Source organism: Engraulis encrasicolus, chromosome 3 (assembly GCF_034702125.1).
Source record: "Engraulis encrasicolus isolate BLACKSEA-1 chromosome 3, IST_EnEncr_1.0, whole genome shotgun sequence".
Classification (NCBI taxonomy): domain Eukaryota; kingdom Metazoa; phylum Chordata; class Actinopteri; order Clupeiformes; family Engraulidae; genus Engraulis; species Engraulis encrasicolus.
In genome coordinates this window covers 22,268,978-22,294,792 of record NC_085859.1, presented here as the reverse complement: position 1 = coordinate 22,294,792, position 25,815 = coordinate 22,268,978, and the positions used below count along the sequence as shown (strand labels likewise).

General features: G+C 41.7%; 2 protein-coding genes across 5 annotated transcripts; one reads left to right on the top strand and one right to left on the bottom strand.

Moving 5' to 3' along the window:
* The first annotated feature begins 9 nt into the window (after positions 1 to 9).
* Positions 10 to 8,515, top strand: kgd4 (alpha-ketoglutarate dehydrogenase subunit 4). 2 transcript variants are annotated; one of them, XM_063195008.1, is made up of 5 exons: positions 10 to 115; positions 692 to 802; positions 1,429 to 1,492; positions 6,395 to 6,615; positions 7,890 to 8,515. In XM_063195008.1, exons 2-5 carry the CDS (start codon positions 752 to 754, stop codon positions 7,905 to 7,907), a joined length of 354 nt encoding a protein of 117 aa, XP_063051078.1. In that variant the 5' UTR covers positions 10 to 115; positions 692 to 751; the 3' UTR covers positions 7,908 to 8,515. The 2 variants fall into 2 exon arrangements, with proteins under 2 accessions (XP_063051078.1, XP_063051077.1); XM_063195007.1 differs by having other exon boundaries at positions 12 to 115; positions 6,392 to 6,615.
* Positions 7,946 to 18,562, bottom strand: mier3b (mesoderm induction early response 1, family member 3 b). 3 transcript variants are annotated; one of them, XM_063194998.1, is made up of 13 exons: positions 18,540 to 18,562; positions 17,738 to 17,762; positions 17,446 to 17,591; positions 17,003 to 17,140; positions 16,493 to 16,616; positions 15,991 to 16,064; positions 15,795 to 15,867; positions 15,399 to 15,547; positions 14,889 to 14,970; positions 14,670 to 14,764; positions 14,402 to 14,529; positions 13,646 to 13,794; positions 7,946 to 12,887 (listed from the first exon to the last, which is right to left on the bottom strand). In XM_063194998.1, exons 1-13 carry the CDS (start codon positions 18,546 to 18,548, stop codon positions 12,382 to 12,384), a joined length of 1,698 nt encoding a protein of 565 aa, XP_063051068.1. In that variant the 5' UTR covers positions 18,549 to 18,562; the 3' UTR covers positions 7,946 to 12,381. The 3 variants fall into 3 exon arrangements, with proteins under 3 accessions (XP_063051068.1, XP_063051069.1, XP_063051070.1); XM_063194999.1 differs by having other exon boundaries at positions 14,670 to 14,761; XM_063195000.1 differs by lacking the exon at positions 18,540 to 18,562 and adding an exon at positions 18,195 to 18,215.
* Between the last annotated feature and the right edge of the window lie 7,253 nt (positions 18,563 to 25,815).

The following is a 25,815-nucleotide window of genomic DNA, read 5'->3' as shown; positions in this document are numbered from 1 at the left end:
GCCTTATTTATAATCTCCAGAATAAAGGCAGAAGTGGTGGTGGTGGTGTGGTGCTATCGGCGGTGACCGTCATGTGTTTGCTATAGAAAAAGGCTGCCCTGTCACATATTTTTCGGTAAATCAATTTCCCTTCATTCACATGTCGTTATTCATTCTATATATTTGACAAAGGCCGAATTTCTCGTAGTAGATAGCAAGTAGAATGGTTGTCGAGAATAGATATTGGGCTATGGGGAGACGTTACATTTAATTGGAAAACTGACATTTGAAGTGGGTAAAAGGTAGCTATTATCGATTATTAATTCGCTAGAAATGTCTGTTATGTGTGTTCACAACGGTACCCTCTGTGTCTGAAAGCACTGGTGGGGTAGAGCTACCAATGGTATTTGTACGGGGTTTAATCTTGGGGTTGTTCAAGGATACGCACCATCTAAAGCTAACACTACTGTATTGCTATTGGGTTAGCGATACCATTTCCACTTTGCCAACCCCCGGTAGAGCCTATTTGTTGTTTTACGTTTTCTTCACATAAAACTCGAAATTGTCCGCCCGGGCAACCCAGCAGAACACAATCTGTTGACTAAGCGCATCCTCCGCAGCATCCATAGGCTGCCATACCATAACCCATACATGTCAGAGAGCTCCCCGCATCCAGATAACTGAATTTGTCCTCTAAACTTCGTTGCAACAGCTCCATCTGCAGGTGGCCAGGCAACATTTCCTAACCCGGAAAGAGAATAACGAGGTCGTCATGGGAGGTAAAGTTAGTGGCAAGATGGCTGCCGCCGGACGGGTCGTTCAGGTAACTGCTGGAGAAAATGTTTAAAAACATTGATACATTAGGCCCAATGTGATCATTCTAAATGTTGTAGTTCTGTATGTGTGTGATGTCTCTAGTAAAGCTGTTCAAATGACCAATCACTTTGTGCTAGGTGCGTATTTAATCTAACGTTGAAAATGTCTAAATGCCCTTGTCATACCATGGCTAGTTTATTGCAGCTAACCAGCTGAATTTGCAGACTTATCATTTGCAAAATGCTTTTACTGTTTCATTTACTGCGGCATGGCAACATTTGCTGTGAGGATCTCATAGTGGTTTGGTTTCTCTTTGCCCTTTTGGACAAACAGCCATAATGTATGCATTTCCTCCAGACTTTCTCAAATGCCAAGTTATGCACATATTTATTTATTTATGGATAGCGTATTACCATGACTTACAAGGATGCCATGAATAACAAGCAAACATGACTCACAGAGCTATGGTATAGAATAGAAATAGTTGAATACTGCAGATGTTAGCCTGCTTCAATGAGATGATGCTCTCAATTCTGTGTAATACACTAATGAATTGAATGGTGTTGTCTGCTGAGTCTCCATATGTGCAATAACCCTAGCAATGTGTCTGTCATGTGCTAATTGTGTTTACAGGCCGTGAGACCACATGCGCCTTTAATAAAGTTTCCCAATCGAAAAGGCCAGCCAAGACCAAACGGTGAGTTACAACTTCAGCAATGAAAGGCTTTGAAGGACAAAGAGAGCATGTTTACTCTGTTCAGTGTTGGCCATTGACAGTTGTCCAGTGAGTAGGTTAGTGGTGCGACATCCAAGACGCAGGTGCATGACAAAAGGCCAGAACACTGTAGAAACAAAGATGAATGTCCGCACACTGCTCCCGTGTTGCTTTTTTATTTTTTTCAAGTGAGCGCTTTCGAGCTAGTCGCTCTTCATCAGACTTGAATTAAGATAGATGCACGTCATACTTAAGGGTAAAATGGATCACATGATACATCAGTCAAGTTCCGATTGGATGGTACACCAGATACAAAGTGCTTCCCAAAGTATACAGAAATATTTACAAATACATTATACATCAGGCATTATCAAATGTCCAAACATATTTACAAAATATATACAAAATATTTACATAAACCTACAAGCATATACTTTCAAGTTTAAAAACATCAATGTCAGCTCATAAAGTCTAGGGTGTACAGAGAGATCTATCCAGAGTACCTGACAACACATCAGGCCCTAAGGTCATCATAAATTCAAGTACACATGAGATGTCTGTCCAATCACAAGGTTGATATTGTCATCAAGGGGACTACAGTACAGCATTGTGTTAAGATCTTCATTACAGTCATTACACATTTCCAAAGGACAAACAGAAGAACAAAAGAACTTGGGGAAATTGGGGAATACTGTACACAACATGATATTGCATCACTCTATGTGGGACTCTTCGAATCCGATGTGATCTTCAATACACAAAGAAAACAGAATCCAGAATATCATGTTGTGTACAGTATTCCCCAATTGCCAGAGTGTGAAAAGACATTGGCACATCATTGACTCGAACTTAAAAAAGGTTTTCCACAAACCACCGCGTGTGGTCTACAAGAGACAACCAAACCTCCGGAATATGCTTGTGAGGGCAGATTTACCCCCGCCTCCTCCCCCCACACACTTTCTAAGTATCATCCAAGCAGGCAACTATAAGTGTGGAAACTGCCAACAATGCAACTTCACCAGTAAAACACATTCCTTTAACCACCCCCATACTGGAAAAAAAATTACATCAATGGAGTTATATCGTGTCTTACAAAAAATGTGATTTATATGCTCACATGCCCATGTGGGCAAGACCACAAGGGCACTTAAGACTAGGATAGCTGAATACAGATGTGCCATACGCAACATGGACATGAAAAGTTCAGTGGCAGTCCACTTTAAAGAGGCCCGACATAATGTGTCTGCTCTAAAATACATGGAAATTGAGATGGTAAAAATGTCCAAGAGGGGTGGCAATATTGACAACTTACTTCTCAAACGGGAACTGTACTGGATTTACACCATGGACACTATGGCACCAAGGTAGCCTCGCGAGCCATCCTACGTACTTCCGCCAAAGGATTGGCTCCACTACTGTAGTCTGGCCGTGCTTCTCTGTGGAGTGCTTGCAGCAGTAGAATTTTGATTGCAACGCCCCCCCAGAAAACAGCCAATAATCGAATACGCCCCCCACGTGGGGACGAAAGGGGGAGAACGCTCGTGACAATGACGTACACATCTGCGCCAGAGCCATTGGTCTGCGCTATGTTGTTGTTGAGTAACTGCCAGCGATTGGGTGAGAGGTGTCCAATAATTTCAAACTATAACTGAGTGCAAACTTCCTGCTTTCTACAATCGCTTCAGAGCAAACAAATGCCAGACCATAAATACGAAATGAAATGGTAGTATTATGGGATGGTCAGGACCAGGCTAGCACCAAGGGGCATGAATGAGGACTTCAGGGGTCCGTTTCTCGGAAGCGTCTTTGCTATCGTCGTTAGCAAAGTCCTTCGTACGAGCGACTCAACTGCATCTTGACAGCGACGCTCACCACTAAATCCAAGAGAATGGTGTTACCGTATTTTTTTGACTATATGTCGCTCCGGAGTTTAAGTCGCAACGGCCCAAAAATGCATTTTAAAATTGAAAAAAACATATATACGTCGCACCGGACTAATCGTCGCACATTTTTGAAAGGTTATTCTATCCATGGAATCTATGTTGTGATAGCTGGCGCATGGTAAGCTGCTGCTCAAAGACGGCATTGTTTTATAAACCAGCATCTGAAGCAGTGGCAACGCATTCAGAGGTGGTGGTAACGCACCAACTAAGATGGTTTGCCAACCCCCATAAAACCACAAAAAGAAAAAGAAGAAGAAACAGTGATAACGCGCCATGTTGCCCTGTAGTCAGAACAACATTCAATTTTCGGCATTGTTTTGTGTTTGAACCGTGGGAGGATTCGAGGCAACTTTGTTTCGTCTCCACAGCACGCCTTTCTTTACCCCCTTTTCTGAGACTTCAGCCCATGACGGTATCAAAGGTGAGGGGGATTTCATCCATGTTGTGTAGCCTATGGTAGTGTCACGTTGTGCTCGTTTGTCAGAAACTCGCGGAAATGACCGATTTTCACCTGGAAGTCGGCTGACTGTCTTTAATAACACAGACGCTCGTTCTCGGATAGAGAGGCGATTGCGTTGCATAGCGCAAATAAATCCACGAGAGGGGATTGCATTGCAGTCCCAGACTTCCGCAAAAAGTCCTATTCATTTCTTTGGCAATGTCATGGAGCCCGTAACAAGACCGTTGACTCGCAGCGCGCGCGTTGTTCGAGAACACATTTGTCCTGTATTCAGCTCTTCTTCTAGACGTGGGCCTTGAATCTTCAGATAGCTTTTTTTTTCATAACATGCACATTTCCTCCGCTTTTCTCCAGTCCCCAAACAGTTTCCCATTGCATCCAAACTTTCGTTCAGCTGCCCTATTGCCATTTTCGGCTGCATATTTAATTACTTTCAGCTTGAACTCAGCAGTAGGCTATATTAACTTCTTTTGGGTGGTATATTTCTATTCAGTCGTCATTGTAAATGCTATTTTTTGTTGTGGTAAGTTGTAACATTTTTTCTATCAGTGGTATTAGGCAACACAACATAGGCCTAGTTGCGCACATAGTGCTCGCCGGTGGAGAAAAAAAAACATATATATGTCGCACCAGAGTATATGTCGCATGTCCAGCCAAACCATGAAAAAAAGTGCGACTTGTAGTCCGAAAAATACGGTATGTCTTAAGACGGTCTTAAGATGGTTAGCAACAACAATAATCGAGAAACGGACCCCTGTATTAGACCATTCCTGTAACAGGCCTAATGACTCTGTGATTGCCGGTTGTGTGTACAAAAAACTAAACTAAATAACACACACACAACTGAATATTCTAAATGTATTGTGTTCTTTTGTTCTTCTGTTTGTCCTTTGGAAATGTGTAATGACTGTAATGAAGATTTTAACACAATGCTGTACTGTAGTCTCCTTGATGATAATATCAACCTTGTGATTGGATAGACACCTCATGTGAAAGTATATGCTTGTAAGTTTATGTAAATATTTTGTAAATATGTTTGGACATTTGATAATGTCTGATGTATAATGTATTTGTAAATATTTCTGTATACTTTGGGAAGCACTTTGTACAGTATATCACGAAAGTGAATACACCCCTCACAGTTTTTGCAGATTTTTGAGTATATCTTTTTATAGGAAAGCATTACAGAAACTTAACTTTGACACAATGATTAGTGACCTTTTAAAAACATATTTAACTGCTTAAATTTCTTGTTCACTCAGAAAAAAAACAAAATACAGTCAGTACATCCCAGATGTACTTGGTAATCTGAAATACACCTAAAAGAAACATGCATGTCAACATGCACTGTGACTACTGAAGCAGATCCTGATATTCTCCATAGGATTGCATTCAAATCTCACACCAATCTATTTAAGCCCGATGCAGACTCAAAATGTAAAAGTTCAATGCAAAGAAAGGTTGAAACGCACACTGATGACCTCCCTTGTCATCCCTTTTCATTTCGAGACGATTCGAGCCAACACAGCCCCTTCTCTACCGGATTTTAATCTGGGGTGTACTCACTTTTGTGAGTACATGTTCAAACATTAATGGCTGTATTTAGTTTTTTTCTGAGTGAACAAGAAATTTAAGCAGTTAAATATGTTGATAAAAGGCCACTAATCATTGTGTCAAAGTGAAATTTCTGTAATGCTTTCCTATGAAAAGATATACTCAAAAATCTGCAAAACTGTGAGGGGGGTATTCACTTTCGTGATATACTGTATCTGGTGTACCATCCAATCGGAACTTGACTGATGTATCATGTGATCCATTTTACCTTTAAGTATGACGTGTGTCTATCTTAATTCAAGTCTGATGAAGAGCGACTAGCTCGAAAGCGCTCACTTGAAAAAAATAAAAAAGCAACACGGGAGCAGTGTGCGGACATTCATCTTTGTTTCTACAGTTGTCCAGCGAATAATGTAATATATCTTGTGTTTGACTGTTTTTGCAGTTGATTAACCTTGACTGTGAACACTCAGAACTCATCTCTTGTGTAAACAGTGGCTTGAATTAACATGGGCCAAGTGTCTCTGTAAAACAGACGTGATTAAAGTTGATTTTCCCCAGCATTCCCAGTTAATGCCATTTTTCTGGGGTTTTATTATTTTGTTTTAAAGAGGCCATGCCACTCTAATTACATTACCATTTCCACCTTTTTTTTCATAATCCTTGGTGTTCTCTGACCTGGTATGCAACATTATTTTAGCTGGAAAGTTATTTGATGGTGTATTTCAAAGCATGTGAAACTTCACAACATGGGCTTTCCAATGGTCACGTCTATTAGTTTCATGTCTAAAAGAGGTGCTTACCTCTCCGCCCCACCACCACCACCCACCTTGATTGACTGATTTTGATTTTGTATGACAAACACTGGAGTTGGCAAAATCATAAAACTTTATATCTGACGTATGCCTGTCTCCTGTCTCACAGTAGCAGAAGCTCTGAAAATGGTACTAGCCAGTCCTCCCACCGCAGCAGCAGCTTCTCCCAGCATGGCAGCATCGCCACCGCCACCAGTCCTACCACCGCCGAGACCGCCACCCGGACCGGTCAGCCGGCTACCCGGAGTCCCAGACACTATCGCTACCGTTAGAGATTTACCACAGAGGTATCGCCGGAGGGTGCTTGCAGACGAAGAGATGGAATTCATTCAGGTTAGTTGTATGGTCTGATTTTAGATGTGTTGATTAGATTAGATTACTTTATTGGTACCCAAGGGTAGATTTGATTTGCATTCAGGACATAGGACACATGTAACATACAAGCAACCCACAATGAACATATGGACAATACCAAAAGTGACCTAGTGCATCCTATCAAAGAGACATGGTGTCACATAAAGTGACAGGGGTACTAAATAAGAATAGATTGTTAAATATATGATAAAAAGGAGTATAGAATACTACTTCAGTTATGTGAATTATTAAGTGTAAATCATGATCACCTCTTCCTATTCTGTCATTATTTCCCCTGTTCACAAAGTACTCTCTGCTAAGTACTTGGCCACTAGGGCGCACTGTGCCATAAAAGCAGCCTGTTCTTTGGTGCAATGATGAGTAATGCAGCATTGTGAAGTCTGTGAGTGCGTCTTAATATGTGACCTTGCCTCCTCCACTTGCGCTTGTCTCCTCGCCCCGCCTCCTGGCCCCTCCTCCGTGGAGAAAACGATAAAGTTTCCCAGCTGTCAGCCTAGCCACAACAACTTTTGAGGGACTGTTTTTCATTCACCATAACAATTGCAAACGAGAAAAAGACTACAATTGAGCTTTTGCAAGATATCGAAATATAATGCTGTTGTCAGTGATGTCATCATGACGAGAAGCGAGTGGAGGAGGCAAGTGGAGGAGGCAAGGTCGCATATTGTAATGCACTCCATGTAAGACGGAACTCTCGGCTATGGGTACATCCCATTATCCACACTCCCGTCCTCCCTTGTGCTTGTGGCCTCGTGATAACGGCACAAGACGTCACTGATGAAAGAAGTTGAATTCAATATCTCGCAATTCAAAGGTCATTTTCTCATTTGCAATCGGGATGTTGAATGGGTAAAACTTAATTGTTTTCACCATCAAGGCGGAGCATCAGTGCTTGCGAGTCCACAAGTCAAGGAGAGGAGTTTGGCTAATTGAATGTACCCTATGTGTGGTTTGCTAAAACACAGCCATAATATATTTGATGTTCCTGAACTAAAAGTCTTTATTTATTTATTTTTCGTTGGAGCTCAGAATAGCATGTGCTTTTTCTGTATTTATAAGCAGAACTGCTAGACTATTTTCATGTGAATCAATTAATACAACAATATCATTTTGCAATTTAAGAGTTATGTGCACTGAGCTGTGGCTGCCCTATGGCTGTCCTGTAGTCTCCTGCATTTTTCTGTGTTCTAACTAATCTTATGTAGCCTACTATTTTTTTTTTGTCTTCACAGCGTGGCGGACCAGAGTGACTGCAACTATCAGCAATATCTACCAGAGTCCTTATTTGTTCTTTTTTTTTTTTTTTCCTCCGTTCTTCAGTTATTGCCTAATTTACTCCTCCACACGATGAGGACTTTGCTGCCATGTTTCATCTTACCAAATACATACAAAAGAACATTTAATTTAATTTTTATTTTGTGAAAAATGTACATAAAGATATTTTTAAAGATGTAGATATTTTACTGGATGATTTTGAATTGTTGGTTCATGGACTGTGTTCTTGCACCGGAAATCTTAACCCAAGAGGAGGTTGAGTGTCTTGAAAAGTGTACTGGTGACAGTCCTACTTGAGAAAACAAGCTCTGGGAAGTGTCCAGTTTCTCTCACAATAAGTACATCTTGCATCACCACACTCAGTCCAAAGCTGCTTTCGTTTGAAATTGCACTTAATGCTACCGTAATCATTACTCCCTCCCAGTTGATCTCGACAATGCCAGTCAGTCCACACACCATCATATTTCACAGACAGGCAAGACGTCTAGTCTGTACAGTGAACAGTCCTGCTGCTTCTGTGGAGTGACGTTGGACACAGTGGGATACAGGCGGTCTTCACTACTATTAAAAGTATTTAATATGATTTTAGTGTCTTGACATGTTTATTTGGGTTGGCACTTGCAAATTTCTGATGTATAGAAATTTAGTGTCCCTACAATATGAAGTATTTATCTGTGTACTAACCTTCATGACTGTGCCCAGACACTGGGCCACCAGTGTGACATGCTTTGTGATCTATATTTGGGCATGTTGGACTGCGTCCCGTACAGAGCATACTCTAGTTCTGTCAAAAAGTCAGTTTTCCCAGGATTAATGTGGTGGTGGTGATACATCTAAACTTACATTTTGTTCATCACAATTTGATTGCTTTGGCTGCTCATGTTCGATGTGAATAACACAAACTTTATTATGTGCTCTCAAGCCTGTCTTTCATCAGTGGTTGAGGTCTGAGTGTCAGATTGGTAAAGGTTGAAATTGAATTAACGCCCAGAGAGTCGGTTAACTCAGTTAATGTAGTTTTTTTTTTTAATTAAATGTATCTTTTTGGTGGGGTTGTACTTGTCAGCATTACTTGGATGAACCTATATCTAAGTCTTCCAAGATTCAAGAAATGATATGCACAATCGAGACAATTTCCAGATTTTTATTTCTGGATATATACACCAAGTATTAAAGTACAACAGAAAATACAAAATAATGCTAACCAAAAGGGGAAAAAAGTTATGTACACATTATATAAACAATAAAGATTTCCATTCAAATAGTTCAAATATTAAATGTACTGATTGTCTATATTTCTGAATATACATTTAAAGTATTTGTTGGTATTATTCACAGATATATTTTTCATTTTTCTCATTTTTCCTCTAAATTGTTTACTCAATCTCCATTTCAAATGAAAATTGAAAATTTAGTGCCTACTCACTAACAAAACTACAAAACATTTCACTGAAATATCAAAATGTACAAGATCAAAGGGTTGCTGAAAGCTTTTACATTCCAATACAATTCAAACCCATCTTTTTTTTTCTTCAAAAAGTTATGAACCATGAGTAGGATGAGACATTGCACAGCTTCAACTTGGCCATTAAACCACAACTCAGCATACGGCTTCGGAAGCCTCTCTGTCGACCACATCCATTAAAATACTGTTCCAGTACCTCTACGTGTGGGGTGGTGAAAAAAAATGAAAATGACAAACACGGGTATAGAATAGGGAAATACTACCTAGATACACTATGTTTTGCACGCGTCCAAATCTATCTGAATTTCAAACGTTCAGATCCAAATCACTGAATGATTGACATTACTCATTCCACAAAACTGCTGTTGTTCATCTAAGGGTAACATTTGTCTGGCTGTACCTAAAATAATTGTTCACAGGCTATGATGGCGTATCATGTTGCACGTTTTCTCTTTTTTCCTTAATTAAAAGACAGTGAGAATTTAGCTGCCTTCCAAAGGATCAACATTTACTAGTGAGAGCTTTAGGCAAGAAACAGCCCAAGGTAAAAAAATAAAAAAAAATTACTTATCATGCAGTACAAAGAAATGACACATGCCAAAATACAGTAAGATTAAAGCCTTATTTGAACATTAAGCAAGGAAAGACTTTAGATAATAATTTGGTTAATACTGCGTCTGTCCAAATGTATTTTAAAAAAAGGCCCATCACCACTTGCCTTGCATTCATGACAACCTCTCATCCCCAGTCAACAACCCAGTGACGGGCAACTCTAACCTGCCCACAACCACATCATACCAATTTCAGCATTAGGTTATCCGTCACAACAGACATCAATTAGCTGTTTTTTTTTAAAAGGTGAAATTATCTTGTGTTATTCTGATTCAAAAGCATGTGCCATATTGAACAATATATTAACACTTTTTACAGAATTGCAGAGAGAGAAAAAAAAATAGTGGTTCACAAAGAAAGAGTGGTTGCATGCATGGTTTAGATGAGTCTTGATTAAAGATACGAAACAAAAAATGAAAAACATACAAATCTTAAACCTGTAAACAGACAAAAATGTAGCATATGAGACGTCTATACATTATCTACAAATTATTGCCTCAGGACCTTAACAGTAATTGGAAGCTTTTGCATCAGCAATTCCCTTAATGACGTACACGTGAATGTACAAGCTCAGGGTGTCTACCATTGTTCGTCACAGAATTATTTCCAAGCTGGATCGTGATGAAAATGAATCATGTGACATGATGGATGATGGATATGTGTCCATAAATGGTTCACAGAAGTACTATATGGCTTTAAAAAGAGAATGCTTGACATGCAACATGTACCTTCATCCTCTGAAATTAAGTAATCAATGTCTGCATAGACAAATGCGATACATTAAAAATAAAAACAAATTTAAAAAAATAAAAATCCACGGTTACCTCCCACACAATTTCTTTTCAAACCAACACTGCCTAGCAATCCTAAACAGAAACACATTTCCCCCACTCAATAATACTGAATACAGACAACGGGCACATTTAAAAACACAAAACAGCATAATACTGACCACTTTTAAGATCCAGTGACAAAAAGTCTCACAATCTTTGAGCCGTTCACCATTCCAACATGCACTATCCGGAACCCCTCCGGACTGTTATGGAGTACCCCACATGGTGCCAAAGATGGCAACTGCTCCCAGAATCTTTTTGTCACCACAGAAAAGTAAGAAGTAAAATATGGGAAGAAAGGAACAAATATTGACGGTAGCCAATGTGGCCAAGATGATGTAGTCGTTGGCATGCTTTTGTGAATGGACTTTGTACAAAAAGTTTTAACATTCTTCACATTTTGTATTAAAATTCTACTGGTAAGATACAAAGACTTTTCCTCTGAATGCACAAAACACACTTGCTTAGTTCACTAAAAGCAGGTAAATGTGACATTTTTTCAACCATGACTCAAAAATAACCCCAGTGTTTTTTTTTTCACTCACAAAACGTGCCCAGTGGTATTTGCATCAATTCTTCTAATAGTGTTTAAACAAACTGTTGCACACGGTACTAATCTAAGAGGTGCGACAAAAAGTCATTTGTGCCACCCCGAGGAAGAGCTCAATGGTATAATACACCTTTTTTAAAAGAAAGCATGATCACACCCAACGTTCTCAGCCAGGGAAGATATGAACTGATCTGGACATAAAACATTGCACATTACCAAATCACAAAGCCATCTATGGTCCACTATGTGGTGTTGGTTAAAAAAAAAGACAATACGACAGACAAAAATAGCAAGCCAAGTTGCATGCGTGAATCATCCCAGGCGAGGAAACCAAAGAGAAAGACATGATGCAAAAAACTAAAAACAATAAGCAAACAAATGGTAAAAGTGCTCTTCTCTTCTCTCTTGTGTAGTATTGGCCTCTTGGGCTCTTACTGCATGTCATATCAAATAAAGACACATAATAAAAATGCTACATAAGCAAAAAAGCCTAGTCAGTCTAGGTTGGTGTAAACACAGACATGTCTAGGTATAGCTTCAAAATGAAACAATGAAAAAAATGCAGTTTCTGGCAGCATCTCTGGCTTGAATAGACAAATGACGGACTGAGAGAAGCCAAGTCTGACGGACGAATAAAGACTCACCAAAACATTCACAAGGATTATGAAGGAGTATACAAAGAATCTAAGGCCAGGTAAAATAAATGGCTATATAAACTCTTGAGAAATCAAGACTTCTTTCTTGCTCTATACAATAAAAGACATCACTGATGTCATATTATATAACAAAATGAAACAAAAAGGTAAATGTATATATTTATAACTTTTCCTTTTTTTTAGAAACATTTTCAGTGAGTCTATGTACATGGTTTATACAATGTGGTGTTCAAATGTGAATAAGTGTGTGTGTGTTTGTGCGCGCAAATGTGTGTTCGAATGCGCATGTGTGTGCGTGTGTGTGTGTGCATGTGTGTGCATGTGTGTTAAGTGTTACTCTGACTGCAGGGCCGTGTGTTGGTGATGGTGCCGTGCGTGCGGGCCCATGAACCCGTTGGGCTCGGCCGCCGTGGCCAGGCCGGCAAAGTCTGTGACCGAGACGGCCATCTTGGCGCCGGTGATGCGGTGCGCTCTCCGACTGCCGTCAAACTCCATGCCCAGGCTGGCCACGGACACGTCCCCCATGAACGCGTCGGGGGCCAGTGTCATCTTCATGCGCTTGGGGGCGCGCTCGCAGTCCTTGACGGCGTTGCCTCCCCTCGCCCCCCCAACGCCACCACACGCGCTCATGGGCCCCAGGTGGTGGTCGGAGCGGTAGAAGCCCCCCTCGAGCAGGCCCAGGCACTCTGACGCGTCGGCACTCGGGACAAAGTCCAGGGGCTCCTCGTGGCTCATTGCTGCCGTCCGGTGTAAGCTCTCCAGAGGAGGGAAGTTGTAGGAGTCCAGGCAGCCCACAGAGTCGCTTTGGTTGCAGACAGTGGCCACACTGTTGCTAAGGGCTATGGTGGGAGGTGGAGAAGATGGCATTAAAGACACAAAGTCACGTGTACGACCATCCATTTTATACTTCTTTATGATACTGAGGACAGTTACATCCTACGGATGCGTTTTAATCATTATTCTTTGTCTGAAATCGCTGTGGTCTGATTTTCACTGCTTCCGTGAGAACATTGATGAGCCATGAACACATGTAACACTCCATAAGCATTGAGTAGTCAAGAAAAGTTACAAAACCTAGAAATCATCACGCCAAATATGCTCAGAAACTATCTGGGTAAAACCTTTGAGACCACTAAACACTCCTGAATTTGTTCCATAAGCAATCAGATTTTACCCAGCTGCCATTACTGCACTAAATTATGTGACCAAAGCATAGTTGCATACATACTTTTCTTTTCTTTTTAATTTGTAGTCTTATTATGTGTTGCCCCAACAAGAAATGCTCAATTTCGCAGTACTTGTTAGTATTATTTTGGTTCTCTCCTGTAATATGTTGCACTTGCTTTTCATCCATGGTATTATCTTGTACATTTTTTTTGCTAGAGATGGGAAATGTGGGGTTGGTGGTATTGGACGAGCTTCAGTGTGTGTGTGGATATGTGTATGTGTTTTGTCTGTACTTCAAGGACCCTCTCGAAAACGAGATTTCATCTCAAGAGGCTATCCTCTAATAAAGAAATTGGAAAGTATTACAATGACAAATAGGACATTCGATAAGGTCTCCAGACTGCTCCAGAGTGAAGGCGTCTTGTCTCACCTGTGAGGTCGCTGGCCGTGATGGAGTTGAGGAGCCCCAGCTGCTGCTCTGCGCTGGGCTCCAGCCTCCCCCCGGCCCCCACCGAGCACACGGAGGACGTGGTGTCCGCCATGCCCTCCGCCTCGTCCACCAGCCGGTCCATCAGGTCCCTGCAGAGCAGAGGAGAGGAGAGGAGAGGAGAGGAGAGGAGAGGAGAGGAGAGGAGAGGAGAGGAGAGGAGAGGAGAGGTGAAGAGAGGAGAGGAGAAGAGGAGAGGAGAGGAGAGGAGAAGAGAGGAGAGGAGAGCAGAGCAGAGGAGAGGAGAGGAGAGGGGAGGAGAGGAGAAGAGAGGAGAGCAGAGCAGAGCAGAGGAGAGGAGAGGAGAGGAGAGGAGAGGAGAATAAGCTTTCCTTACAGATGAGACGACATCGATGCACTATGTGGACTGTATAAGTGGAACATGTAGCCTTTTCAAACAAGGTCAGCACGCAATAGTACTATAAAGAAATACACAGTATATGAACAAAAGAGCCTTTCAAGCACTGATGCGTCCTTGCTTCAAATACTAGAAACTGCTTCAAAAGAAGTATTCAGTGTATTGTCTAGATTTTAAAGCAAGGTTGGCAACATTCTCTCTGCTTTTTTCCACGAAAGATCTTCTCATTCTTCTGAGCATGTACACTTACTAACAGGTGGTGACAATGGGTGAAGAGGATGATCGTGACATTCTGACAACACGTGCAGAGATGTAAATGCCACTGAGGGGTTACTACTCACGTGACTCCAGGGTAACTGCTGTATTTCTTCTTTCCAAATCGGTTTTGTTGTACGAAGTAATCAAAGCGCTCCGATTTCTTCCACATGTAGTAGAATGCTACACATTCTGCTACCGTCCTTGTCGTCACCTGCAGGAGGGAACATCCAATGAGTTTTTATTTATTGATTTGATTTGATTTAATTTTATTCCTGTTTGCATTTCCTTTTTTTTAATTTAAGGCAAAACATTATTAAACGCTGTGATTTCAAACAGTGGAATTAAACATGCCTTGTGTTTTTGAATGAGGTGGAAGTTCTTGTCATATATCTGAAGGGCATGCTCAAAGTTCCGGCATTCATCTTCAGACCAGGGAGGTGACTCTTCTGTACGAGACAAAACATGAATTAATACATACAATTCCAGAAATATAATAGACGATTACTTCTGCAAAACTAAGGATTTTTTCCTAATAGTTGTAGATGGTATAACATAAAGCTTATAATATACCTTTTGAAGATTTCACATTTCTGCTGTATCGTTCCAAGGCTTCATGGGTATTGTAGTTACATTTCACAAGTTCGTACAAAACCTGAAACAAAAATGGAACATATAGATGAATAGGCAATATAAAAAAGGCTACAAAACCTTTTAACTAACGACAGGATCAGTCTCTAACTACATTGCAAATTTCACAGTGAAAACACATATTAGAGCCTCACAGTATTACTATTTTTACTGTGCATGAATTAAAAGACAGGTCCATGGTGCAACCCTTTTCAGATAAATCTAGCTGGTGACACTGAAGAAGGCTCTGTGCAGCCGAAACGTCTGTCATGTCAGTCCCTGCTATGTTTAAATAAAAAGAAAAACAACAAGAAAGAAGAAACATTGAGTGCGATCCATTTTCTACTACTAGATTACTTCAGAGACGCACCATCAAGACGGAAGAGCGCGGTGTGTGGAAGATAATCTTGAGATAAATCTAGCTTAAAATGGTTCCAATTGTTCAAGACATACCTGCTCATTATCGCGTACATGTTCTTTATAGCCATCACTGTCCGATTTCTGGTCTGTAGTCCGTGACAAAGCCTTCCACAAGAACTCTTTCACTTTACTCTCCGATATCAATCCAGGACTCCACAGTAACTGGTCCTCTTCCTCATATGCTGAAGAAAAACACATTTACAATGCATATTAATAGCACAAAACACAAATTTGACATGCATCTCTTTCCGCCAAAAAATCATACTGATGATGTCAATGTCAATTTGTTTCTATACCACATATACAAACTGATGGACTGTGCTTAAGTGCTTCACAATAGAGGAAGAGAAGAAAATAAATAATAATACGGGAAAAAAATAGGCTCTCATATAGAAAACCTTTGATGACTTGTTTGACGCAGAAACATACCTTTCTCATCATCACCGTAACTGCAGAGGCCTGTGGGTACCTCTGCTTGGTGCTCTGGCCCCACCATTATCTCCTGGGGGAAAAAAACAGCCCAATTTTGGTAAAATAAACACATCAACAAATGAATAGATGAGCAGGCTTCTCAATGATAACTGAGCCAGTGTGAGGAGTGCGCGATAACAGATACCAAACACACCTTTCTCGACTCCTCTGGGTTTGCACCCTCTTCCTCTCCCTCAGACTCCCTTTCTCCATCATACGTAGCGTTAGCTAAGCAAAGGCAAACAAAACAGATTAGGATTCAAGGATGCTTATTCGTCATACACAGAGAGACATTTCCGCGTCACATGTAATGAATGAATGAATGAATGAATGAATGAATGGAAGGTGCAAAATATAGTAGAAGTGCATGTATATCAAATAGACTTAGAATAGAATAGATACACTTTACGCATCTCTATGATGGCACTTTATGCCGTTTTCTTTTTTTTCCGCCGTCATGTGTTGTGTGCGGCAGCTATGTATGTCCAAGACAAAATTCCCTCAGGGCTAATAAAAATAATCTTGAGTCTTGACTGTACATTTATGGCAAAGGCATCAAAATTTCCACTAACCCCACCAATGCAGCCTACTATGAATATTTTCTCTATTTAGTGGCATTTATGTATTAGTGTTATTAACTTCCAAGCACTACTTACATCTGAGTGTTCTGGGGAAGAAATCTGCAGTTTCGTGGGAGGTGACTGAAGGGGTGAGATCATCAGCAGATGACTGAGTCTCTTCTTCATAGTCCCCTGATAGCAGGTCTTTAGCGATTTCCTCCTACAAATTAAAAACGGTCATTACATGATTGTCAACAAACAGTGAAATCAATCAAGTTCATAGCAAGATAGGTAGGTTAGATGGCCTACATATTTTCAAGACTGACAGCAAAGACATTACTGTTGTACTGCAGTATAACAACAGCACTACTGCAAAAGATTGCATCCTTACAGTGAAGACAGTGTTTTGGATACAAAAACAATGCAAACATCAAAAAACCTATATTTTTTGCAGCATTCAGTGTTGGGACACAAACACACTGCCACCCTGAAAACATCTTAAAAACAACAATAATAATATATTTTTTTAAAAACCCTGCAACATGCCACATACTACAAAAGATATAGCAGAATTACATATCATGATATCAGAAGTAAATGGCTCACCTTATCTAGTGTCATGTCTGGTAGCTCGTCTGTAAGCTCCCCTGATGAGCTGTCCATACTGCTGGACCCAGCAGCTGTGCTGACGGATGGGTCATAGCGATACATTGCCAACAGCTCCTCCAGGGGCATGTTGCCCTCCTGGTGACATTCATAATAATAAAAGAAAGAAAGAAAGAAAGAAAGAAAGAAAGAAAAAAAGAAAGAAAGAAAATGTTGTTTCACATGTGCAAATAAAGTAAAATAGAAAGAATATATCAAGTCTTTGTCATCATACAAGCTTAATGAGATTCAAAGCTTCCCTATAAAGTGCACACACAAACATAATGTACAATTACTATAAAACTACTGACTATAAATATACCAACCTTGTGCAAATCGCACTACACTTTCTATACAGCTGTTGTGACATCTGTGAAACGCATCCGTGTTTCCCAGTTTCTTACCTTTTCCAAATCTTCTATTTCAGCGCCAAAGTTCCTCTCGCCCTCTATCGTCTCCTCCTCCTCCAGCGTCCGCTCATCATCATAGTCGTGAACTAGCATGTCTGCTGTTGGGTCAAAGTCATGGTCTTCTGAAGACAAAGAACCAACTGTGAAAGCGAAGGTATTAACGTTAGTCATCAATAACATCCAGTCTGTACTCTGTATGATATGGGTTTCAATGACCCGTGAAAAAACTGGCGTGTGCTCCTGAGAAAATGGACCTGCGCGCCCAAGATCAAAGACAATTTCTTACCTGGGCTCGAACTCCCGAGGGAAGCCTGTAAAGACAAATTGGGTACATTAACCAACTTCTATCTTAGTTTAACGCTACGGGTAAAACGCAACAATGAAGAGCCTAAACATAGCCTATTTGAAACAAGGGAGGCACAATATGAGGAAATAAGCCGTACAAGTATCCAATGCACAAAGTAGACAAGAATTACATGACAACATTTTCTACTGCATATTAATGAACTCATATCGACTCGTTTCTATGTTCATGGTCATCGAACAACTTTTAACAAAACCAGTGCGATTAAAAATAAAATCGGGTCGCTTGTTAGTACCACTGATTGCAAAGACTGACTGCCTTGGCTAACCCGCTAGCTAATCTGGCCAAGCACAGCCAAGGCAAAAAACATAAACAATCTTCATTTTGCAGCTCCAGCGTGCCAGTTGGACGGCGCGCGATGATGCACAACAAAACTTACGATGAAACGTTTATCTTTTCGTTCACAGGTATTTCAGCGTCCGCAATACTGTGCAATCTAATGATGCATTTCGCATAAGCTTGACGATTTTTTCCTGCAGCCCGTTAGCATACAAACTTGCTAGCAACATAGACGCTCGGACGCAAAGGCCTAGTCCGGCTGGATTTCTATTTTTTCATTGAACCATTTTTAGGTCTACGTGGCACAATTTCCTATGTATTGCGCTTAATATTAAAGACAATACTTCGATTGACCAAAATCAATCATTACATTTGAATTTATCGGCTACAAACATTTAATTATATGATTTTTAATCTGACATCCCTTCCCAGCTTTCCCTCTTACCTCCGCCATATTGGTGCCTTTTGGCTGATAGGCTCTTACAGCTGGGTACCCGGATCTTCCCCGTTATCCAATCGGTGGCACGCATAATACGCAGTTTACACAATTTTCATACATAACTTAATTTGGACGCCGCCGAATATACCTTTTTCGATTTCTGTCATGTCTTTTCACAGTGCAATAGTAGTGAGTAATGAGAAACATATTGTATAGCGTACATTTAAATTGTTCTTTTGTAGGCTCCTGGACAGCACGCGCTTGGGAATCCAGGCGCATCATGAAAATATGTCTGACATTTGCACCACACTTAAGATTTTTTTTTTTTTGTCATTAGTTCAGTAGGCGGCATACTGTAGAGCAGTGCTTCTCAAACTTTTTCAGACCGAGGACCACTTTGTCCCTCCAAAAAATTATTGGGGACCACCTGTCAACTGAATTGGCAGTTGATGGATGCTAATTTGACACTGCTAATTTTTATGCAGATCACTTACTTTTTATTCATATTATAAGCCTGTTTGTTATTGAGTTGAAAACGTGAAAATGTTACAAATATAGCCTACTGCTATCTTATCTTGGAAAAGTAGAAATCCCCTCGCGGACCACCTGAGCTCTGTCGCGGACCACTAGTGGTCCCCGGACCACACTTTGAGAATCACTGCTGTAGACATATCTGATGTGATTCTTTTGAATTCAATGCCTTTTTGTTCAGTTCCACATCAGTAAAGTCTTTGCCCTAGTAGGCCTACAGATCTTCTGTAGAAATAAAAATGTTGCAGGCCTACGATAGGCCTATAGACCTCGGACAACAGTGATATAGGCTACACTGATGCTTTAAGGCAACTGTGTTGTTCTTCACATTGTAGTTGTCATAACACCAATTACTTTGTATTATGTTTGTGAAAGTAGGCTCTTTGTGAAAGGAAACACACACTGGGCATGAGAGGTGATGACACGAACTCATAGGCCTACTGTTTCCTCTTCTACAACCCTCAAACCAAACAAGAGAAACAGTCAGATCATGGATTAACACATGCTCTCAGCACAATGACATTGTACTGGACACTTAGATGGACACACATATGACAACCCCACCCCTCAGTATTTGAAACACCAATGTTGACTTAAGTCCCGCAAATACCCAGGATGGGATAGGCACTGGGCAGGCACCTGTTTCTGGTGACGGGTTTGACAGGTGTGCCCATAGGCGGTTTTTGCATTAAGCAATGTCGGGGAATGCCCAGGGCCTCATCCATTCAGCGGCCTCGTCGTTGCATTATGATAGGCCTATTTGTTTTTCCATTTATACATCATCAATTATTATGGGGGGCCTCAAAATTGTTCTTTTCCCAGGGCCTCAGATTTCCTAAAACCGCCACTGGGTGTGCCTGGGCTCTGTTCAAAGGCTATCTGAGAAGTCGACTAAGAAGTGGAAGAATAACCTTCAGCAAGGGGTTGGTAGTGATCTCAAAATAGGGGGAGTGGGTCTGAGTCACCAGGGCCCCACATATTGGGGGTACTCAAGTTCATTTTTTTCATATTAATATCTTGTAAAGGGATTTCATTGGTAGGAAGATGTCAACTTTGAGAGGGTTGGACCAATATGTGGCTAGTTTGTTGCCTCTGTGGGTCCTGCAGACCGTGACCCTCTATGTGGCCTTGATGTCAGGGGCCTTTGTGTGTGCTGAGTGGTCAAACGTCTACTTCATCTGCCTCTGCTGGTGAGTGACGGAGGCCTTGACCCCCGGGTGGTGGCCTCAGGGGCACTCCAGCAATCAGCCTGTCCACGGGAGGCAAAGCTCACGGCCAAGCATGAGGAGCGCTGGAGAGAGCACTGTCATAGAGCAGGGGTGGGAAACCGTTTTCATTCGAGGGGCCACTTTAAATTTGATAAAATCCTCCAAGGGCCGCACTATGAACACAAACCAGGATTTCCTTCTCCACTTTAGGCCTACATTGAAGGCAGCCTCCTTTATTACAGACCCTTCTTTCCTCGGTCCCCTGACAATGTAACTGCAAATGTAATCGCTGACATTTCTGTACAAAACACATCATATTTCATGTGACACTTACACAACATTGAAAATTATGTTGGGGGCCAGATACAACCCCCTCAATGGCCCTCGAGCCATACGTAGGTTCCCCACACCTGTCGGAGAGTGTTGGGTGTGCCACGTCATGGAGCAGTGTGATTAAGGGCCTGTGGAAAGGTTCAGCCCTGGACCAAGTGTGCTCTATGTCTGTTTGTCAGTCACTAAATAGTGGTGAAAGCGTTCAAACCCCGCCCATTAGCTTGAGTAGTGCTGTGCAGATGTGACTGATGCCCTCAGGTTTGAGGTACGTGTTGAACTCTGCTGAGGTCAGCTGCAGGCCGTTGTCTGGGACACCCCAAGGGCCAAAGACAGAGAGAGTCGAGGAAGTGAATCATCCATTCCACCCAAATAGATTGAATGGGAAAGTTGCATTTCTCAGTTGTGTTCAATTTAAGATTTTTTCAGCCTGATAAACCAAACTAAATGTGATATTGGATGTATAAGTCGCAGGCAAAACATTTTTGCCGCCAGCGGGTGGTGCTAGTTTACTACGCTATTAAAGTTTTGTAGTGAACTGATGACTGCAACTATCCTATATATCTACAATCTTTTATGAATTGTATTCTCTTTTTCTACCTTTACACGTTTGCTGTTGCTGGCCTCAGTACTGATACCCAGAGATTTGCAGTTGTTCAGTCGCTATCTTGTCCTTGGCATTGAAGGCCCTCTTCTGTTGACTCTTGTCTATAGACCTTTGATTGTGGTGGACCACTAAATCCCTATCCAGTTTTTCTTGCAGTGGGTTATCAGGTCTCCTATCAACTCCGCTGGTATAAACAAAAATATTGTACATTTTACTTGGAGAGTGCATGAGTTAAAACGATGAAGCATGAGTTCTTTGGTGGCAAAGGTGCCCATCAGCTGTAATCACATCTGTGTTTATAATGCTTTATAATGTATCACTTTTCGATGGCACCATAAGACCTATTCCAATTTCAAGTGTATTCTTGGTTATAATGCGCTTTTACACAGCATATATGGGTGTAGTCACGAGAATGTAATTACACACTAGCCTATATGATTAGGCTATTAGTTTCAACCATGGTACTGTATATGTGTACACTTACCATCCTTTATGAATGTGCATAGACTAGAGTCTTATGAATGCAAGTCTGAATGTACATATTGTTAAGGCAGACCTTTATCACAATGTCCTTGAAGTTGAACGAATCGTGAAAGTGCATAATGTTCAGCACAGCTTGTATTTCATGTGAATTCATTTATATAACTAACAGCCATGTCCTTCATGGACAATTGCATAGAGTCACTAAGTGTGATGAAGTGGCCATAGGGTTGTGGGTGCGGCACCCAAGACTGTCATGCCAAGTAGGCTGGCTCTGTGTTGCCCCATTTGGTTCTCCAGAAGGCCTGGCCAGAGGCCCAGGGCAACTCTACCCCCTCTCACTGTGACATTAAATAATAATACATTTTATTTGTTAGGATGACAGCTTTTAGAACACCCAAGGTGACCTTAGAAACAACAACAACAAAAACAAAAAGCAATGAAATAAATTCAAATCAAAATAGTAATAGCAAAAAGTACGGTATTTGCTTTCCTACCTACACCCATATGACTTAACTGCTATCCCCTTCCTAACCCATAGGGGTCCACCTTTTGCAGCTTTTACAGCTTCAACTCTTCTAGGAAGGCTATCCACAAGGTTGAGGAGTGCCTTTATAGGAATTTGTGACCATTCTTCCTAAAGTGTGTTGGTGACGTCACACACTGGGTGCATCCCAATATGTGACCTTGCCTCCTCCACTTGCCTCCTCCACTTGCTTCTCGTCATGATGACATCACTGACAACAGCATTATATTTCAATATCTTGCAAAAGCTAAATTGTAAAGTCTTTTTCTCATTTGCAATTGGGATGGTGAATGAAAAACAGTCCCTCAAAAGTTGTTGTGGCGAGGCTGACAGCTGGGAAACTTTATCGTTTTCTCCACGGAGGAGGGGTCAGGAGGCGGGACGAGGAGACAAGCACAAGTGGAGGAGGCAAGGACACATATTGGGATGCACCCCTGGCCTCTCAGTCTCCACTCTAATTCATCCCAAAGATACTCTATCGGGTTCAAGTTAGGAATCTGTGCAGGCCAGTCAAGTTCATCCACACCAGACTTGTCATCCATGCCTATATTATGGACCTTGTTTAGTAGCCTCGTGCGCCATCCTACGTACTTCCACCAAGGAAATGGTAGTATTATGGGATGGTCAGTACCAGGCTACTTGTTTAGTGCACTGGTGCACAGTCTTGTTGGAAGAGGGAGAGGCCTGCTCCCACTGGTGTCCCAATAAGTGAAAGCTCTGTCTAATTGCCGTTCAATTTAAGGTACAGTAGTTCTTTGTCATCCATACCTGTATGTCATGAAGACGGGCAGTAAGAGCATTTAGTAGGAGCTTGGCATTGGGCCTACTGGAGAAATACAGCTGGGTGCCCTCAGCATTAGCCTCGTGAGCCATCCTTCGTACTTCCGCCAAAGGATTGGCTCCACTACTGTAGTCTGGCCGTGCTTCTCTGTGGAGTGCCTGAAGCAGTAGAATTTTGGTCGCAACTCCCCCCCCCCAGAAAACAGCCAATAATCGAATACGGCCCCCACGTGGGGGCGAAAGGGGGAGGACGCTCGTGACAATGACGTACAAATCTGCACCAGAGCCATTGGTCTGCGCTATGTTGTTGTTGAGTAACTGCCAGCGATTGGGTGAGAGGTGTCCAATAATTTCAAACCATAACTGAGTGCAAACGTCCTGCTTCCTACAATCGCTTCAGAGCAAACAAATGCCAGACCATTAATACGAAATGAAATGGTAGTATTATGGGATGGTCAGGACCAGGCTACCTCAGCGTAGGAGTGAAACTGGATTCCATAATGTCTAAAGATGTTATGGGAAAGGAGATAGATAATAAACAGACGTGACCCTTGTGGGACTCCATGTTGTGGGGTCGAATTTTCAGATCAGTAGTTCTGGATTTGGACAAAATACAGTATGTATGTCTGAGAAGTAGCTCATTTAAGGGCAGTGCCACATATTCCAATGCTCCCTGACCGCTCTAGTAAAAATCTGTGAGACATTGTGTCAAAAGCTGCACTGAGGTCCAGCAGGTCCATTTAGCAGGTCTCAATTACTGTAAGTACGGTAACCTACTATTGACCATTAAATCTGAAAAATATCCAAAAGTGTTGCATCTTGAACAAGCAGTTGAAACATGCTATTGTATTTGTAGCAATGGATTTGATGTGGTCTGGCCCTTCACTTTGATAAATACTGATGCCTAACGGGTAAATGAGACTTTGAAAGGGTCAAAAATTGCCAGGAAAAGGGGGGTTGAAGGCGGAAGAAGTGGAGATGACGGATCAAATCCCATAACTCTAATAATGGCCTAATCAAGCAATGATCAGCAATGTAACAATGCTACATAGATTGTATATATTATCTAACAACAATAGTATCACATTAGCAGTGAGCACTTTACTTCCTCAGTTTCCTTCAGAGAGGGGGAGATGAGACCGCAGCTGCACAGTGGAATGGAGAGGAGAGGAAAGGAGAGGAGAGGAGAGGAGAGGAAAGGAGAGGAGGGCAGAGGAGAGGAGAGAGGAGAGACAAGGAGAGAAGGGGAGAGGAAAGGAGAGGAGAGGAGGGCAGAGGAGAGGAGAGCAGAGGAGAGGAGAGGAGAGGAGAGGAGAACAGAGGAGAGGAGAGGAGAGGAGAGGAGAGGAAAGGAGAGGAGAGGAGAGGAGAGGAGGGGGGAGGGGAGGAGAGGAAAGGAGAGGAGAGGAGGGCAGAGGAGAGGAGGGCAGAGGAGAGGAGAGGAGAGGAGAGGAGAGGAGAGGAGAGATGAGGAGAGGAGAGGAGAAGAGAGGAGAGGCTGAGGAGAGGAGAGGAGAGGAGAGGGGTGTTTAACTTCCTTTTCTTCCGGCTGTCTTTGACGGGATAGTGTGAGGCCACAAATTTGCACTTTCAGCAGCCCTTCATTAGGCCTTTCCTGTTCCACCCATCCCATTGTTTAGCACGCGCTGCTTGCCCTAAGGAGGGCAAGGAAATTGGGGAGGAGAGGGCCGGGGAAGAGAGGCAAGATTAAGAAAGCTGAGCAATGGGTGATGAGGATGATAACAGATGCAGGGGGAAAACACAAGACTTCCTGTATTAATGTGTTGAGGAGAAATGAGAGTGGAACTGAGAATAAAAGGTTAATGCATTTTGCCAGCTATACAGCAACAAGTGGAATAGCAGATGGGGAAAAAATCACAAATCAAGGTTTGTTTCACTTTGTGAAGGTTGGAAGGTTCAGATTGAACATTTATTTGCCACACGTCCAGGTTTTTCCCAGATTGTCCCGGTTTAAATGGTCTGTCCAGGTAAATGGAATTATTGTCCCATTTTTTTTTATAATGCACGTCTTCATATAACGCCATTGAAATAAGCACATATCATTAATGTTTTGCACTCACACGTCAATGTGTTTTTTTAGCGGTTTTTTACCACTGAAATGTGGCAACCCAAGGAATAGCACATGGCAAAACCCCACAAATCAAGATTGGCTTCAGTTTGTGAAGGTTGGAAGGTTCAGATTGAACATTTGCTTTGTGAATATCGTTTTAACGAATTGTGTATTCAACCGGGATAATGTGACCTTTGGTCACTGTCTAATCTTACATACAAGACCTGTATCAATGTGCACAGTGTAGGCTACAGTGGCAATGCTCAAAACAATTTCCCACCCTCAGAACATGGGTGCCATTTTAGCTCAGACCACATGATGGCAATGCAGTTCAGCATTAGTACAGGTTCTCAGACTAAAGGAAAGCCACTGAACAAGGGGTTTGATTCTCTGGTTTCGTTCTCATTGCTTGGCTTTTGTCCGGACATGTTTTGACATGTTTGTCAGGAATGCTAGTGTGTTCATTAGATGTTTTATACAGTATACAAAGAAAGCAAGTTGCCTTGTGGTTGATAGCTGTTATACTTCATATTTTTCTCCCGAGCTATCATTCCGGACATAAAAAAGCAAAGTTGGTAATGTCGTTTTTTGGACTTTTTATAATCTGCATTTTTTCGTTTTGATGGTGATTTTGGGCATTAAACATATGCATTTGGTTGTATGACATAAACTTGCTGTGTGCAGTGAAACTGTCCCACCCATTTTCTTGTATATTCTCACGCTGGGCCAGCAACAATGGCCGCTTGCCC